The sequence below is a fragment of the Rhinopithecus bieti genome, unplaced genomic scaffold, assembly GCF_001698545.2.
Source record: "Rhinopithecus bieti isolate Rb0 unplaced genomic scaffold, ASM169854v2 scaffold_947, whole genome shotgun sequence".
Classification (NCBI taxonomy): domain Eukaryota; kingdom Metazoa; phylum Chordata; class Mammalia; order Primates; family Cercopithecidae; genus Rhinopithecus; species Rhinopithecus bieti.
In genome coordinates, this window is record NW_016803664.1 from 3,583,485 (window position 1) to 3,602,221 (window position 18,737).

The following is an 18,737-nucleotide window of genomic DNA, read 5'->3' on the forward strand; positions in this document are numbered from 1 at the left end:
CCTTTTTCTAACCAGCAATTTTAGGCAAATCTTCATGTTTCCAAACCACAATTTGATAAGCTGGAAGTTACAGAGTTTATATGCATGCAAGAATGAGGAACTTTAAATTGATCCTCAAAGTCATGGCAGACTCAGCTTGACTTCTGGTGTAGTGGTGGTTTTGAAACCTCTTAACTAATAAAATGCTACGATAAACTGTTGGTTCACTTTAGTCTGCAATCTCTGATAGTTTTTCTTTTTTAACTCAAAACTAATAGTAGATAATCCAATGAGATTTTCTGTAATGAAACTTCAAGACTTTTAGAGGAGTGAATGCATTGTAGAGGTTGGGCAAGGATTTGATTTTGAATCATAGGAACCTGACTGTATGTACAGCCCTGTCATCATGCAAAGAAAGATATACATTTAAATTATAGGTTGTATATAAATATATTTTTGGAAAATTTTTATTAACTACGTGATGTTTCTTTGCAAGCACAATGTTTTGAGTCACATGTAGTCAGATTTGTCACTCCCTTACTTCTGGCTTTTGAATTTTGAGTTACAATGAGAAAGATTGTTCTTAGTCTATAAAAGAAAGCCTACTTATCTTGTTTCTTTAGCTTCTTTAGTGGATAAAGATGTATGTGTTTAAAATGAACTATATTCTTAAATCAGTGATTAGTTATATACTCTTTCCATAAATCTGTTTAAATGTTTTCAATTGATGATTTCTGTTATCTTAATATGTATTTCATTCAAACAATGAATTTTAAAATAAATAAATATAATCTTTTATAGATATTTTGAACAGAGTTAACCCCAGCTCATATTCAAGGGGACTAAAGAATGGTGCACTCAGTCGAGGTACAGTATTATTGTACTATTTTAATTTTAAAGTGAAGTATTTTGACAAAATTGATTATGTACAAATAATTTCAATATATTGTGTTACTTTAAAATACAGGTATTACTGCTGCATTCAAGCCTACAAGTCAACACTACACGAATCCAACATCAAATCCAGTGCCTGCCTCACCAATAAATTTTCATCCTGAGTCTAGATCTTCAGATAGTTCTGTTATTGTTCAGCCTTTTTCTAAACCTGTAAGTGTTTCTAAAACTATACAGCCAGCTCAGGGATCCATTGGATGTTATTTATCAATATCAACAATACCCAGTTAAAATTCTGGACTGTCATAAGTAGTCATCCAGTAGAAGCATAGTTAGCATCAGAAAATGTCACCATATTTTTGGTAGCTCTAGCAGTACCCCAAGTAATAACTGAAGGAGCTAACTACCCAACCTATCAATAACAGGCAGTATGCCTAAATAGGTACAGTAGTGAAAACTATGCTATCAAAATGTGAATAAAGTTATGATCAGTAATAAATATTGCATAATGACAAATATTTAAGATTGCAAACTGGACCAGGTATTCTTAATTGGGAAAACAGTCAAGAGACCATCATAGCTTTTTACTCTGAAGGCATTCCTTTATAGTTCAGTTAGTTAAAAAAAAAAATGTTTTTTCCTATTACAACATATTCCCACTTTTTTTGTTACAAAAGTAATAGAAAATGGTAATAGTTAACATTAATTGAGCTGTTAATATATATAAGGCTTTGTGCTAAATGCCATAGGTAAATTCACTTCATTTAGTTCTTAAACATCCCTGTGAAGTAGGCACTATAATTATCCTCATTTTTTAGTTGAGGAAACTGAGGCTCATAGAGGTTGAAAGATTTATTCAAAATCCCAAAGTTGGCAGTTGATGGATCTGGGATTTCAATCCAGCCTAACCCATAGTTTATGTGTATATGCACACATACATACATATATGTTGTATATAAATGTACACTTTTTTAGTCATGAAAGAATTGCCTTAGTCGAACAGTTCTCAGACTGTATTTTGCAATCCCCTGGGGTTCCCCAAGACCCTTTCAAAGATTTGAGAGTCAACAGTGTTGTCATTATAATCAACGACTGTTTTCCTTTTCCACTGTGTTGTTATTTGCACTGGTGATGCTGAAGTAATGGTGGGTAAGCTGCTGGTGCCTTAGTGTGAATGAAGGTAGTGCCACCAAAGTGTAGTTTCTGTATTAGTCACCTGCCATGCACTCACAGTAAACTATATTACTCAGCTGAGTATTACTCAGTTATACCCAATTTCCCTGATGAAGTATTAAAATGTTATTAGTTTTGTTAACTCTCTACACTTGAATATGTGTTTTAAAAAATATTCTGTGTGATGATATGGGTAGTATGCGTAAAGTACCTCTGTGTCTGAAGTATGATAGTTGTCTTGAGGAAAAGCACTTGTGTGATTGAATTGTGAGGTAAACTACCTGATTTTTGTTGTTGTTGTTGTTAATAGAACACCATTTTTACATGAAAGAATGACTGACATACCATGGTGTATTAGATATTTATTTCTGTGTATCAATATTACCACAAGCTTACACAGCTTAAAACAACATATACTCTTTATCTCATGGTCTCACAATTTCTGTGGGTCAGGAATCAGGTCATGGCTTAGGTGGGTTTTCTGCTTAAGGATCTCACAAGGCTGCATTCAAGATGTGGTCCCTGAAGTTGCAGTTTCATCTGAAATTCTATTGGGGAAATATTTGCTTCCAAGTTCACATGGTTTTTGGTAGCATTCAGTTCCTTAAGGATTGTTGGACTGAGAATCTCAGTATCTTGTTGGCTTTTGGCTGGCTCCTTGGCAGGTAGGTTTTCCCAGTAAGACTGCTTGCTTCCTCAAAGCTAGCAGGTGAGAGTGAGTCCTTAGCAAGATGCCCTTACAGTCTTAGGAAACATAATCATGTACACAAAAATCATATATATCCTGTCACCTTTGTTGTATTCTATTGGTTAAAAGCAAGTCAGAGGTCCTGCACACACTCAAAGGGAGGGAATTATACAGAACATGAGTACCAGGACCTGGGGTTTATGAGTAATGACATTTACATGGAGGCCAATTTAGAGTCTATCTGCCACACACTTACTCAATCTTGATTGTTTGGCAAACATTTCCTCAAACCTTTCACTTCAGCAAAAACAATTGATAGTAATATTTCTTGCCAATGGTAAAATTTGAACTTTCAAGCAAAAATTAGAATTTTGGAAAACTCATTTGCCACCGTGATCTTGGCAACTTTTGAATACTTCAAGAGTTTTCTGATGGGTGGTGGTGTTCATAAATAATGATTTAAAAAATATTGTGTAATGAACTATGTCACCATTTGAAAGACCTGTATAATTCAGTGAAACCAGTATTTTCCACATAACTAGCATATATATTACAAAAGTATGCATGGGTGAAACATCCATTTAAAAGCTAAGATAGACCAATGATTTTAATGGAACAGGTGTTCTGGGATACGGTTTCAGATTTCACACTGCAACAAACCTTTAAGTACCAACTGTTCAGTTTTGGTATAGTATCAAAGTAGTATATCCACAGTTAATTAAAACCCTGTTAAAACACTCCCTTTTCCAGTTATATATTCCTATGAGGCAGATTTTAATAATATTCTTCAACCAAAACAACATGTCCTAGTAGATTGAAGGCAGAAGCAGATAAGAAGCTAAAACAATTTTTGATTAAGCTAGATATTTAAGAGCTTTGCAAAAGATGTGAAACAATGCCACTTTTCACATTTTTTTTGTGTGTTTGCAAGTCATTTTTTTTGTGTTTGCAAGTCATTTTTCATTAAAATGTTATTTATGTTAATCTGTAATGAGTTTGTTATTTTAAAATGAATAAATAAATGTTATAAAATATTCTCTGTTTTAATTTCTAATATGGAAAATACTGATAGATGTAACCAATGTAAACAAAATCTTTTTGGGTTCAACAATTTTAAAGTGCATAAAATGGTTCTGAAGCCAAAGAGTTAGGGCACCACTGTCTCAGAAAAATAGTGGTGAATTTTCCTAAAAATGTATATTCTTTAAATAATAAGAATGATAAGGGAGACTGCTGAGTCTGTGTCTTGAATCATCCAAGGTTCCACGGGCTATTTCTAATGTTTTTAAAAATGTAACAGGTGGCTGGGCGCAGTGGCTCATGCCTATAGTCCCAGCACTTTGGGAGGCCAAGGTGGGTGGATCACCTGAGGTCAGGTGTTCAAGACCAGCCTGGACAACAGGGCAGAACTCTTATGTCTCTACTAAAAATACAAAAGATAGCTGGGCGTGGTGGTGGGTGCCTGTAATCCCAGCTACTTGGGAGACTGAGGCAGGAGAATCACTTGAACCTGGGAGGCAGAGGTTGCAGTGAGCTGAGATCATGCCACTGCACTCCAGCCTGGGTGACAGAGTGAGACTCCATCTCAAAAAAAAAAAAAAAAAAAAAAAAAAAAAGGAAAAAAAGGGGTTCCTAAAGGAACCTGGAAAGCTACCCAGAATGTAAAATTCTTTGCTGTTAGTTGGAATCAAGTTAAATTAACTCAGTGGTTTCTTTCATGCTTATTATAAGCTATTTGGCATTATTGAGGAAAAAAAAATAGAGAAAGAAAACATTGTTTAATAGTTTGTTAGGTAAAAATCTTTCCAACATTTGACCGAGGGAGGGGAAAAAAAAATAAAAGCAAGAGTTTGTACATTTGGTGTTAAAGGAATTAGGAATTAGATTCTTTTCTGACTCAGAATGTTTTGGGCATAGTTTTTAAATGAAAGCACCTCAGTTGATGGTTCCTATACTTGGATTCTTCTTAAAATGAGAGGTTTTGCCAGTTGGTCTGGGTGGAACCCAGAAATGATAGCTTCTTAAAAACTCTTCAAGTGTGATTCTACTGTGCAGTTAAAGTTAAGAATGACAGAGGAGTATTCTGGAATGAATTGAGAATTCTGTTTAAGGGACTTTTCTCTGAATTTTGGAAGTTATTTTAATAAATTATAATTAGTAGTTTTTTTATGTCATATTTTGTGTGTGTGTGTTTACTTTTTCATGGAATGTCGTATCTGAACATCGCTTTCAGGTTGGCAGGGATGGGATATGTTATTACCACCTAGAAAGTCAATGTAATATAGCTTAAGTGCTTGGGCTCTGTAATCAGTCAGACATGGATTCTATTTCCAGCTCCATCAGCAACAAGTGGGGCTGTACTGGGAGCCTTATTAGACCACACCTAACCTTAGTTTACCTATTTATAAAATGGGGAAGAATATTAGGTCTTTATTAGCATTGTTGTGATAGCTGCTTAATATGATACATGTACCATGAAGAGCAAGTACATTTAAAACAATTGTGATTATTATTTCAGTTTGAAAGGTGAATAACTTGAAACTCAGAAGTAACTTTTCCATTTTTTCACAAATATTTTGAGAAAATGTTTACTTTGAAGTATATGTTTTATTACTGTTAAATCATAGGGTATTATTGATTAAAAAAAAAATACCACATGTTGAGGCCCAAATGCCTACATCTGCCTATTAGGCCTCAAATTCTAGGATTAGTTTGAGTAACATCAATAGCTTGTTTCCATAACTTCTTAACAAACCCGTGTCAATAGAAAAGTTAGTAACAAAGCGAAATTCTTCAAACTTAAATATTCCTTAATTTATAATAAAACCTTTATGTTTCTCTTATGAAATAATATGTATTTGGGGACAGAGTTTAGAAAAGTGAGAAGAGTATATCAGGACCCTATAGTATATGCAAATACATATTTCTGTTTTTTCACTGAACATTCTACTTGGAACATTTCCTTAAAAAATGTTAATTTGGCCGGGTGCGGTGCCTTGCACCTGTAATCCCAGCACTGTGGGAGGCTGAGGTGGGCAGATCACAAGGTCAAGGGATAGAGACCATCCTGGCCAACATGGTGAAACCCTGTCTCTACTAAAAATACAAAAATTAGGTGGGCATGGTGGTGTCCACCATAGTTTTAAATGAAAGCACCTCAGTTGATGGTTCCTATACTTGGATTCTTTTTAAAAATGAGAGGTTTTGCCAGTTGGTATGGGTGGAACCCAGAAATGATAGCTTCTTAAAAACTCTTCAAGTGTGATTCTACTGTGCAGTTAAAGTTAAGTAGTCCCAGCTACTCGGGAGACTGAGGCAGGGGAATTGCTTGAACCCAGGAGGTGGAGGTTGCAGTGAGCCGAGGTCACATCACTGCACTCCAGCCTGGCAACTTAGTGAGACTCCGTCACACACAAAAAAAAGTTAATTTTTGCGCAATAGTTTATCAGTTTAATCATTTCTCCATTGTTAGACATACAGGTTATAATTGCTTTGCTGTTGTAACTAATTTTCCCTTAAACATTTTTATTTCATTACCATAAATTCTTAAAAATGGAATAATTACATAAAAGGGGGTGAACCGGCTGGGCACAGTGGCTCACACCTGTAATCCCAGCACTTTGGGAGGCCAAGGCAGGTGGATCACTGAGGTCAGAAGTTCAAGACCAGCCTGACCAATATGATGAAACCCCATGTCTACTAAAAATACGAAAATTAGCCAGGTGTGGTGGCATGCTCCTGTAGTCTCAGCTACTCAGGAGGCTGAGACAGGAGAATCACTTGAACCCAGGAGGCAGAGGTTGCAGCGAGCGGAGATCAGTCCATTGCACTCCAGCCTGGGCAACAAAAGTGAAACTCCGTTTCACACACCAACACACAAAAAGGAAGTGAACCTTTTAAAGCCTTCAATAGCTACTGCCAAAGCTTTTATGCAGAAAAATTAATGTAAAATATAAGCTCTACTTTGCCAATAATGAATATTATTACTTTTTAATTCAAACTAATATTAGACACAGAAAAAATAGTACAAACAGTTCCCGTATACCTCTTTTCTCTTTATGTTTCTCTTTATGTTAACATCTTATCACAACTGGGTAATTAACATTAACCCAACTATAGACCTTACTGGAATTTCATCAGTTTTCCCATTAATGTTTTTTTTCCTGCCCAGTATCCTGTTCAGGATCCCACCTTGCAGTTATTTCTTTTTAATCTCCTTATATTTTCTAGTTATTCATTCTTTCCTTGTCTTCCATGACCTTGACACTTTTAAGAGTAGTGGCTAATTAATTTATTTTGTAGTAGATATTATGGTAACATGCCAATTCATTAGTTAAATATTGCTATTGTTTTTATTTGCATTTCTTTGGCTAGCAATTTGGAAAAAAGGTATTTCGTATGTGTTGTTCATTAGTATTTGATGTCTGAATTCTCTCAGTTTATGGCCTTTGCCCATATTTTTCCTAAAGTGATAAAGTCTTTTTTCCTTTAATTTTTAATCATTGTTAATCTTGAAACTTTTGCTTGTTATATATTATGACATGTAGAATGGTCCAAAAGTCACTCTGAGAGCTTACTGTCCACAATGAGTATCTTTTAAATGTATTAATAGTATTGGAGTATATTTCGTGTGTGTGTGTGTGTGTGTGTGTGTGTATATGTATCATTATATTTAATGTATAATAATATTGGAGTGTATGTCCCTAAATTATATTGACCATATTTTTCATAATTATGTACACTATATATGTATGCTCATATATGTTATAACTTTATACTGCTTTATACTTGACCACATTATCATTCATCTCATACTTTTCACTCCTCTCTTCCTAAGATCTTCCTTTTAGTTTGGACCACCCTTTCTCCTGATGGAAGGGCTAAAACTTCCTTTGAGTCCCAAGGCCTCCAGGGGCAGGACAGCTGGCCCCAGTTATTCCTATAAACAACTTCTGTTCTAAACCCTGTCTGCCTGGCATTCTTATTTGTTCACTCTACTGACCGGTTTGCTTTCATATTTGCCTGATGAGACGGAAGATTCCTGGCCTAGCATGGCTTTCTATGGGATGATGGAAAGGGTGTGGGGCCCATTTTTTCTCCTTCTGATGCATAGCTTATACATTTCTCCAATAAAGATGATTTCAAAATTCATATTATGTGATTTATTCATCCTTAACACTGATGCATAATACTGCAGATTGATTCTGTTTGTTTGCCCTGATATCTCAGTTGTGAGGTTTTTAGAGGCATAGAAGCTTTTAATTTCTTTGGTCATGTAAATATGGTTTTTATTTTTCTCCTTGCTTATGCCCAAAGATTTTGCTAAGTTCTATTATTTGCCCTTTAATGAGGATACTACATCTTTAGAAGTCATCTAAAGTGTATCAATCTTAAATTGATATATAAGTTGATTTATGTTTCTTTTACCTTGAAGAAGTTGGACTAAGAATATGCCCCCCATTTTAGTTTTCTAGTCAGCAGTAAACCAGCTCTAAGTAATAGCTTGCTTTCAGTTTCAGTAGATGATAATTTTGGCAAAGTAGCAATTATCTTTGTGTTTTTAACTTATTAATAATTGAGTCATCAAAGGATTTCCTTAGAATATTGGGCATACAATTAAGTTTACTTTTGTAAATGTCTATGAAATAAAATTCTTACATAATTATGTAAAATTACATAATATATAATTATATTGAAATAATTATAACTGTTGAATAAATGTATTATTTTTCCTTTGAACTATTTAACAGGGTTATATAACAAACTCATCACGAATTGTGTCTAATAAGTCATCAGAGTTACTATTTGACTTGACCCAGGATACAGGATTATCACATTACCAAGGGGGACCAACACTTTCTATGGCAGGTTGGTTTTAGTATTTTTTTCATAAAGATTATAAAAAGAAACTTGATAAATATGCATATGAGACTGACTTTCTGTTTTGAAGCCCCTACCCTTGTGTGAAGTTTTTCATATATTGTAAGGTGGAACATCACTAGTAGTTCTTGAATACCTTTCTTGGGTAATTTTCTGTAAAATCCTATTTAATGACAGAATATTTTATTTCTTCCTATTAAGTAAGCCAACCAACTTTGAACTCATTCTCACTTGGAGCTAACCATAGCTGAGATACACTAAAATAATCTGTGAGTTAGAGAACTTCTCAGATAGCCTAAATACTCTGTTTAAAAAAGTATTAATTAGTTTCTATGGACACTAGTGTGAAAAATATATGGTTATAGTTGATTTCTTAATTAGTGTCTTTCTGTTCTAACTATTTCAGCGTGATAGTTCAATATGATTATAAAGTGCTGTTATAAACTGCCAACAATAAATAAATAGTGATTTGCACATAGTAAGTACTCATTAAATGTACATTGAAGGATTAATGAACTTTCCCTGTTGAGGAACATTGAAAGTTTTTGATTGTATACTATAACAAAGTTCTTCATTAATCTAAAATAAATTAGTGTACTATAAAAGAATTTTATCTAATTGAAAATTCCCTGTAATCAAGATGGTTACTCTTTGTATATTCGCAGTTTGTATCTATTCAAATATTTGACTAAACAGACGTATACGTGATTTTTTGGAATTTTTAGATTTACTAACAAATCAGTGTGGAGAATTGACCAAACCTTCTCCCAGTTTCTTTTTAATGGTAATACTAAATGTATTATAAACTTAAACTCTATTTCCATTTTGATAATCCTTGATTTGATATTCACCTCTCTGGGTGTCACTTACATATTTAGTAACAATCTGGTTTGTGAAATAGGTAAGAACCAAAGGAAACAGGGAGAAAAAAAGTTGTCTTAAGTCTGGTTTCATAAAGCATATAGACTTTATTCATAGAAAAAGTCTAAATTCTTGAAACTTCTTGGTAATAAAGAGAAATAATAACTCCTATTCTTCCTGTAAGTGTTCTACTTCAGCGAGTGGGACTTTAGCCTGAGCAGTAAGTAGGACGATTTGATCCTCTATTCTTAAGATTTTTGTAGTCTCTGTTAAGGTACCTAACCACTTTGGTTTTCACAAATTGTTAAAAGGGAGATTTTAATTTTTCTTGTAGAATGCATTCATTCTTCACATCTGGAACCATTCATTTGGACATGTAATTTTAATTCTTGCTCTACTTAGGGATTTTTTAATGCCCAAATCTAAGTGAAATGTGAGAATACATTATAAGCTTTAAAAGACTTGACAACACAGTTATTCTGAATGATAATTATGAATAGTATGTGCCACATGTTCAGTAACATGATTAACAGACTACCATCTAGGGAGATTATGGGGGTTTGGAGAAGACTGGATTTGAGCTAAATCTTGAATGAGAATAGGATTTTTACCAGCAGAGAGAGAGCTGTTGCGGGTAGGGAGCAGCACAAGCCAAACACAACAGAGAAATAAGTTAAAGCATCAAAATTTAAAACAAATACAGAGTGATTTTATTTAATCTTGAGATTTCTTGTTTTAAAAATTCTTAAAGCAGTCTGTTTCTACTGTCTAGCCTGCTGTATAATCAGATGCTTAATTCAGAATTCTGGCATTCGTTGGTTTTTCAGTTAAACATCTCACAAGAATGTGAATGTGATTATACAGAATCTTTCCCATGTACCTACAGTATATCTATCAGTAATCGAGTATTTTGAAGATGGAAAAAAATCATTTTTATGTTATCTGAAAAGGATGAAACAGAGAAGCCAAGTAGTATAGTACTCTTATTTTGCTGTAATGTTTGCCCTTATTAAAAAGCTGACAAGTGAATCTATTATATTTTTCCCCTTTAAGGTAAGTTAAATATAAAATATTTTGTTAGTAATGATAATAGCTGTAATTTATTACTGAGTGCTTTCTGTGTACCAAATGTTTTGTTGGGTGCTTTAAGTACATTATCTTATTTGGTCCTTAAAGCAGCTCTGTAAAATAGAGTATTATAACTTATTTTATAAAAAAGGAAACTGAGGCTTAGAGAAATTAAGCTAAAAATACATAACTAGAGAGTGACAAGGTGTGGATTTGAACTTATCTTGTCTGACTTAAAAACCTGGAATATTTCTAATATAGTTACCTTACGATTTCTACTTTTAATGTATAGTTGGGAGGACTAAAATATGATGTACAGTTTTAGGATCTCTTTTACAAAGTACAGTTGTGTGTTATTTTCAAAATAAGACTTTTCTGAGCCTTATTATAGCCTGCATATCCTCATTTCTCTTGCGAATGCATTAAATAAACCTAAAATCGTTTAGCCTTAACAAATTGGTTTTCAAATGGGAAAGTGTTTTTAGGAATGAGATCCTTATATAAACAAAATTTAAATAAATAAAACAAAAAAGAGTTTCTCTGTTAGACATGCTCAATATATTCTCTAAAACGTACCCATTAATTTCTGGGGAACGTAGTGTGAAAATCATTATACTTACTACTTCCATTATGTGTCCTTTCATATAAATGAATGAAGTATTATCATTCAAGATTACTTATTTCCACTTTGTACATAGCGATAAATGAGTAATACCACTCAAAGCCATGAGTAGACCACTCTTAACACTCTTCAGTTTGTTAGGTAGGAAAAAACTAAATTTCCATTAGACATTTTAAGTTGTTAAATAAAAAAAGGCATCTTAAGAGCATCTCTAAATTTTTGAAACAGGTAATTGTTGTTTGTTTTTTTTACAAACTCTAATGTACTCAATGCACTTAAGCGTCTAAAGATAATTCATTTGTCAGAACTTATTCATAGTATACTTTTTTTTTGGCTTGGAGTATTGGTCTGGCTCCCTTTATGATAGCTATTTGTATTTTTTATTTGAAGTCATATTTAGAATTTTCTTTTATAGAGGGATTCTTTTTTAAATTATTTAAATGTATATAGTCCATGAAAATATATGTGCAATTTCTTTACACCCTTGAGTTGGGATCATATCAAGTTTTATCATTATTGTCATGATATGATAATTCAATTATATTACCTTTAATTTAGCTCCAAAGTATTTTTACTCATATGTAAATAAAATTCTAATTTTTAAAAATATATTTCTCACTGTTTAAATTATTGTAGGTATGAATGAAAGTTCATTTTTATCAAAACGTCCTTCTACTTCTGAAGTAAATAATGCTAATCCAAAGAAGCCTAAGCCCAGTGAAAGTGTTTCTGGAGGAAATTCCTCAACTATATTACCTTCAGTTAAATCTCCTTCAGTGACATCTTCCCAGGCTATGCTAGCAAAAGGTAAATATGAAATCTAGTATGTAAAAAGAAGTTACAGTATTTATACATACATTTTAGAAGTGGCTATAAATTTAAAAAGTATTTTTAGTGGTTATTTAAGGTTAAAAAATGATGAAATTTGAGTCATAAAAGTTCTGAATTTATTTTAGGTGCAAATACCTCATCAAATCAATCTAAAAATGGAACACCTTTTCCAAGAGCCTGTCCAAAGTGCAACATTCATTTCAATCTTTTGGATCCTTTGAAAAATCACATGAAGGTAAAACTCTTTCAAAATTTAATTTGTAAAAAGTTTGCATGTTTCTAAAAATACTGATGATTATAGTAATTAATGGTTTGTCCAGAAATAATCTTATTGGTATATCCATTTAAGTAACAATTTACATTCATAATGATTATATAGATTCTCAAATTCCTTCTAAATCCTCAAATTTTAAAACTTAAATTTGTATATATTATAATGTATGCTTATTGTATTTTAATTTTAAATAAAAATAACGTATTAATCAGATTATTTTATTTATCTGGTCATACTCTTCAAACTTCTTATAAAACAGGCATTTTATTACATGTATACTTTTGCATATAACTTAAAATTCTGTTACCTTATTTTGTGTCCATGTTAACATGTACATGTCACAATGAAAATCTGAGTTTTATATTTTAATTTTTAATATTCAGTTATAAACTCCAAATGTTGGAGCATTTCATATGAAATAATTGTTTTAAGTCAGTCCAGAATATAGTTCATATAATTGTATAAATTAATTTGAGCTTTGTATTGGTATAAGAAGCCCTTGAATTTAGGTTTTAAGAAATGTCCAAAGTACTAATGAAGTATGACATTTAGGTAACAAAGTATTTTAGTAGATATTATAGTATCCTGTGTTTGTGTAGAGATGGTCTGTACTCCCCCTTGAGTGCCCAATATAAATGACAGGAAGGGAGAAAAGAGATCAGAAAAAAGGCATTGTAGATTATATAAGGAAAAGAAAGAAGGAGAGGGGTGCAATGGCACAGAAGTAACTTAGGAAAAGTTTTTGCTGTTTCAGAGATTGACACATTTTATTGAAATTCAGCATTTTACAAAAAAAGTAGAAAAAAGGGAACTTAAAAAATTATAAATACAGTCTTCTTATTCATGTACACAACCATATTTGGTCTGTCCTTACTCTCAGAGTATAGCCCTGGATAACTGCACATTATGCTTTGGTCTTATAGGAGAATTATCCTGTAGAAATACTTTCAATTTTCCTCTTCTGTGTAATGTTTGGATGAGATTTCTGATGTTTTTTATGTTTTGCATTATAAATGAAGAAAAAAAAGACTACATTCTTCATCTCTTTAATTTTTTAAGTAGGTAGCAATACAGTCAAATGATTCAAAACTAAAAAGCCTACAAAGATACATATGTGAAGAATCTTACCTCTGTGTCTTTTTTACCTGGTTCCTAGTATGACTCAAAGAAAATAATTTTTTATTAGTTTGTTTTGAATCCTCTCTGGTTTTCTTTCTAGATGTACAAGTAAACCTGAATGTTCTTATTTTCTATTTTGTACAGAAATTGTAGCATGTTATATATACCTCTGCACCTGGATAGAATGGCAACATTCTCCAAAATGTGGCTTTTATGTGTTACTTCATGGTTGTAATTACTTATAGTAGAAACAACCAGAACTTCATAGAATTTTCATATTAATATAATAGAACAATATGACATTTTAAATCAGGAAAGTATCTCTATCATTCTAAGAAACTGTATTTCTTACAACTGAACTAAGTTGAAGATAATATGAACAGTATATGTGTTTGTATCATAAGGAAATCTTGAAAGAATGGTCTCCAAATCTGGGAAGGGAAAGTTTGAATCTGTGGGAATTTTTTACTTTCTAGTTTATATATTTTTATGTATCAACTAAAGTTTTAATGTTATAATAACTTTCATTTTGAAAAGAATGTGATTTTTAGATTATTTGTGAATGATTTTTTGCAGACTAGCCATGTAAATAATGTTTTCTTTCAATGGAAAAATATTAATAAAATATCAATATTCTACAATAATAAAAATGTATTTATCTGAGACCATTGTGTCAGACACAGTACTAAGCTTTAAATACATTATTTCATTAATCCTTAGAAAATTCTTTGAGATTTTTTTTTCATTGTTGTATAACCAATTAACTGACATAACTAGCTTTCAAAACTCAGTTTCTTTAATGGTAAAGCCCAAGCTCCCACAAATACTTTTTTTTGTAAAGTATAGGGGGTATTCAATATTACATGGAAGCTTGAAAGTAGGTATATTATTTCTCCCTTGGGGTATGGAATTTGATATTTATCAGCCAAATATAGCTTATTAATTATATTTATATTTCTGTGTCTTCGCTTCCATTTAGTCCACTTGGTCTGTCCTGGATTGACAAACACCACGTTTCAATCCACATCTTTCACTACCAGTATTTTCTTTCATACATTGCAATTTTGTTTCAAAGTTGTTGATGCTGTTTATGATATAGAAGAATCTAGCTTTTATAACTGTATTGTGAGGCCGGGAGTCATGGCTCACACCTGTAATCCCAGCACTTTGGGAGGCCCTGAGGCTGGCGGATCACCTGAGATCAGGAGTTTGAGACCAGCCTGGCCAACATGGTGAAACCCCATCTCTTCTAAAAATACAAAAAATTAGCCAGGCGTGTTGACACGTGCCTGTAGTCCCAGCTACTTGGGAGGCTGAGGTGGGAGAATCGCTTGAACCTGGGAGGCAGAGGTTGCAGTAAGCTGAGATGGCACCACTGTGCTGCAGCCTGGGCGACAGAGTGAGACTCTGTCTTAAAAATAAAATAGAATAGAATAGAATAGAATAGAATAGAATAGAATAGAATAGAATAAAATACTGTGTTTTGAATGTATCCTTTAGCATTTTAATAAAATATCCTTTTCTTGGTTTTAATGGTGAGTGCCTTTTAGCCCAAATTCTACTTTGATTAATTAGAGTCACAACCCCTGTATGGTTTCCATTTGCCTGGTATATTCTTTGTTTATTCTTTTATTTTCAACTTGTCTGAATTACTTTGTTTTAGGTGTGCCTTTTGCTTTGAGCAAAGTTGACTTTTCTTTTGTGATCCTATATGAAAATCTCTTCTTTTAATAGTGGATTTAGATTTACCAAAATGATAGTTTTTTTGGTCTTAGTTCTGTTAATATTTTTCATTAATTCTTCCTTTCTCTTTTTTTAAAAAGACTTTGACAATGTGGTTGCTTTATGTGTGGTTAGCTTGGGTTTCTAAGAGAGTTGTGGTTTTGTTCTCCTGGTTATTTTTCTAATTTTAATGTATAACTCCACTAGTCTTCTATTCCTTTAGCAGTTCTCTACTGTTCTTTTCTATGAGGAAGGATTAAAGTAGCATGAAACTTCCTGTTTTCAACCCACTCATCTTTCCCTTCTTTTTTGCTACTTGATTTTAGTCAGTATTGTCTAAGCATTTGTTTGCCTTTGCTGTTAAAATGCCTATACCTATGTTAGTTTTATTTGGTGGCTCTAACTGATATTCCTTTATGAACAACTACTATATGTGAGGCAGTCTATGAACTTTTGAGCTCGTACTCTTTGTCCTTTTATCCTCTCCCAATTTTTATTCATTGTATTATTTTTCCATTGTCAGGGCACAGGACATTACATTTGTGGGTTTTTTTGACCTTATGTCGTACTTGTTTTCATCTTTTTCTAATGTAAATATATCCAGTGTTCATCATCAGTGTTTTTGTCATGGTTTATTTGGTTTTCTGTTTAGCTAAAGTTCATTCTGTAGTAATTTCATTTAGGAGGAGTCTGAAAACATCTTTCTTTGAGGTCGTTCATGTTCAAAGCAATTTCACTATAGTCCATTCTGGAAAGATAGTTTGATCTAATATAAAGTAAATCGAATCCCACTATCAGGATTTTGTTGGTGTAGCTCCCATTTTCTAGTATTCAATGTTGCTGTTGAGGAATCTGGGACAAGCTGAATTATTTTGCCTTTTATAAGTGGTTTGATCTTTTTGTTTGGCTGTCTATAGCCTTTTGGTTGTCTACATTGTTTTTGTTTTGAAGACGGATAATTTTATAATGATATAACTTGGTGTTGGGAATTTTGGGTGAGTCCTCTCTGGCATACTCCTTGTTCTTTCAACCTGTATATTTGGATTTAGCACAGTTTATTTGAATTGTATTTTTAAATATTTATTCCATACAATTTCATCTCCAATATGAATTTATTTTATCTTCTTTCCCTGGCATATGTCATTTTTTTCTAATCCTTAATTTTTTTAAATGGACTTTTCTCTTACTAATATGTTTCCTTTATTTTATTTGAAATGTCTGCTCACCAGTGTATTCCTTCCTAATTTGTCTTCATGTCTCTGATTTTGTTTTTTTCCTATACTTTCACCCTTGATTTTGCCACTCTTTTTTTTCCTTCTAAATGTCTTGTTGTCTTGGCATCTTTTCTTGCTTTGTGGTCTTCCAAATAGAGACAATTGCTTCATTATGTTTTTAAAATTTGTGGCTACTGTTTTCATCTGCATCTGCTCCATGGCAGCATATTTCTGATGTTTTTGTTAGAATTTTACGTTTTCTGTTATTTGCCTTCTTTTATTATATGGTATTTTTGTTTAGATGTGAGTGCCTATCGTGTTTAACAAGTTGGATTTTCTTGAGCCAGCTGTTGTTATACAAGCTCCTTTTAGGAGAAAGCATAGGTTGCCAGGATAGTCTCACAGCTTGCTAACTGGTTTAAACAGCCTTTTGCTGGGCAGAAGGCTTCCTGCCATTGTGACTTGTGTGTCTGGTTCTTTATGTAGCACTGCCTTTCAGCTTCTCTGTACTGAATCAGGTCTGGGGTACTTCTCCTGCCATCCTTCTCGCCTCAGCTTCTGCACCTGTTTTTGCAAACAAAGGATATACCCTTGTGATTCAGAATATGTGTTTCGCCTTTAAGATGTATATTTTTGCTGACTCTTTAAGATCTGTTACCACCGGGTCCCCTTTACCTCTCTGGTTTACTTCTAGCTAAATGCCATCTGCCTGATGTTGGCTGCTTTGAATAGTGCTTTCATATATTATGGAGTCTGTGGATTTTATCTGACCCTTAGTTTCAATGATAAACCAATTTGTGGAATTTGCTTGTGTGGTTTTTAGATGACTCTCAGAAGGAAAAGGGAAAAATGTTGGCTGATGTTGGATATTCACATGAGAAGGCCTATTTAACTATAAAAATAGGATATCACCTCGTTTGGTCTAAAAAACGCACCTAAATTTTTAGGGCACTAACAAAGCAACAGAACATGGTCTATGTACTGGGAGGAGTAAAGATAAGAATGATACATAGATGGTGTCTGGTATTTGTCAAACTATAGTATACAGCATTAAAGTACATATTTAATATTTGCGGAATGTTTAACCCACAAAAATAAGGGATAAATGAGGAGTTGCAGTGAAGATATATTAATAAAACTAAAAGGTACTAGGGCTGAATAAAAGATGACCAGTTGATATTGTACCATAGCTCAGCTATGCCCCTCCGTAGCTTACTCTATCCTCCTATAAAACCTTAAATCTAACTTTGGTTCTCATCTCTTAAGGTGCTTATTTGTTTTTTGGATAAGCAAAGGGCACTTTGCTGTTCTCAATGACTAAATCCTTCACCCTAATTCACTACACGTTGTTGTCCATTTTTGGTTATCAATGGTTTATTATTCAGCTCTTTTACAGAGATAAGAAATGTTTAAAAGGTACTCTGTGAACAAAGTTTATACGTTCATTTTAAAAATCTGATCCTATCCTACTTTTCTGTTAAAAAAAAATAGAAAACAGCAAGTAATTTATCATCTATTATGGGTATCATAATTTTTAGGTATTTTAGGGTAATCTTTAATGTTCATAGACTAACTTTACAATGTAATTTGATAATTTTACATTTGAGAGAGAAGATTATCCACATTTCTAATTAGTGAGACTATTCTATATTATGTAATTTTGTGTAATTTTCCCCAACCAGGCTTTATGAAATTTCTAATTAGGGAGACTATTCTATATTATATAATTTTGTATATTATAATTTTCCCCAATCAGGCTTTGTGAAATTTTGTATATCACTTGATAATTAAATATATACATCAAGGCATATAAACATTTCTATACATCTTGACATGGACGTGAGATGAATGATTTTTGGTTAAGGAACAAATTATTATTAAATATTTACATCTAAAAAAGCAAATTGCAAGGGTAAAACTGTTAGAGCTACAGCCATGTCTTGGTTTTAGGGTTCTCAAATATTTTTGAATTCTTATATTAAGATAATAGGTGTTTATTATTTGAATTTTTAGACTATGTATATGCACCACAAATTTTGGTGACTATTTTCTAGATATGTTACAAGCATAGTTTTAATGAAATGGCCTTAGGTGTAAACACACAATCACCTTTTGGTGTATGTTTTTTTTTAAAGAATAAGTAAGGCTTATATATCTTTTTTCTCTTTCAGTATTGTTGTCCAGACATGATAAATAACTTTTTGGGACTGACTAAAACAGAATTTTCAAGTACAGTAAATAAAAACACAACTATTGATTCAGAGAAAGGAAAATTGATCATGTTAGTTAATGACTTTTATTATGGAAAACATGAAGGAGATGTCCAGGAAGAACAGAAGACTCATACAACCTTTAAATGCTTCAGTTGCTTGAAAATTCTAAAAAATAACATTAGGTATGTAAATACTTGTT

The 18,737-nt window shown here is 32.7% G+C and overlaps 1 protein-coding gene across 12 annotated transcripts in view; it reads left to right on the forward strand.

Moving 5' to 3' along the window:
- The window catches only part of ZNF280D (zinc finger protein 280D), a 102,240-nt gene that overhangs the window by 27,823 nt on the left and 55,680 nt on the right, over window positions 1-18,737 (forward strand). For 10 of the 12 annotated variants that reach the window (XM_017847057.1, XM_017847062.1, XM_017847065.1 and 7 more), the window contains 6 exons: window positions 781-846; window positions 947-1,086; window positions 8,485-8,602; window positions 11,802-11,972; window positions 12,122-12,231; window positions 18,497-18,720. In XM_017847057.1, coding sequence (XP_017702546.1) covers window positions 781-846; window positions 947-1,086; window positions 8,485-8,602; window positions 11,802-11,972; window positions 12,122-12,231; window positions 18,497-18,720 — 829 coding nt within the window. Of the gene's footprint in view, window positions 1-780; window positions 847-946; window positions 2,184-8,484; window positions 8,603-11,801; window positions 11,973-12,121; window positions 12,232-18,496; window positions 18,721-18,737 lie in introns of those variants that run through there. The other 2 variants (XM_017847069.1, XM_017847077.1) reach the window with 1 other exon arrangement.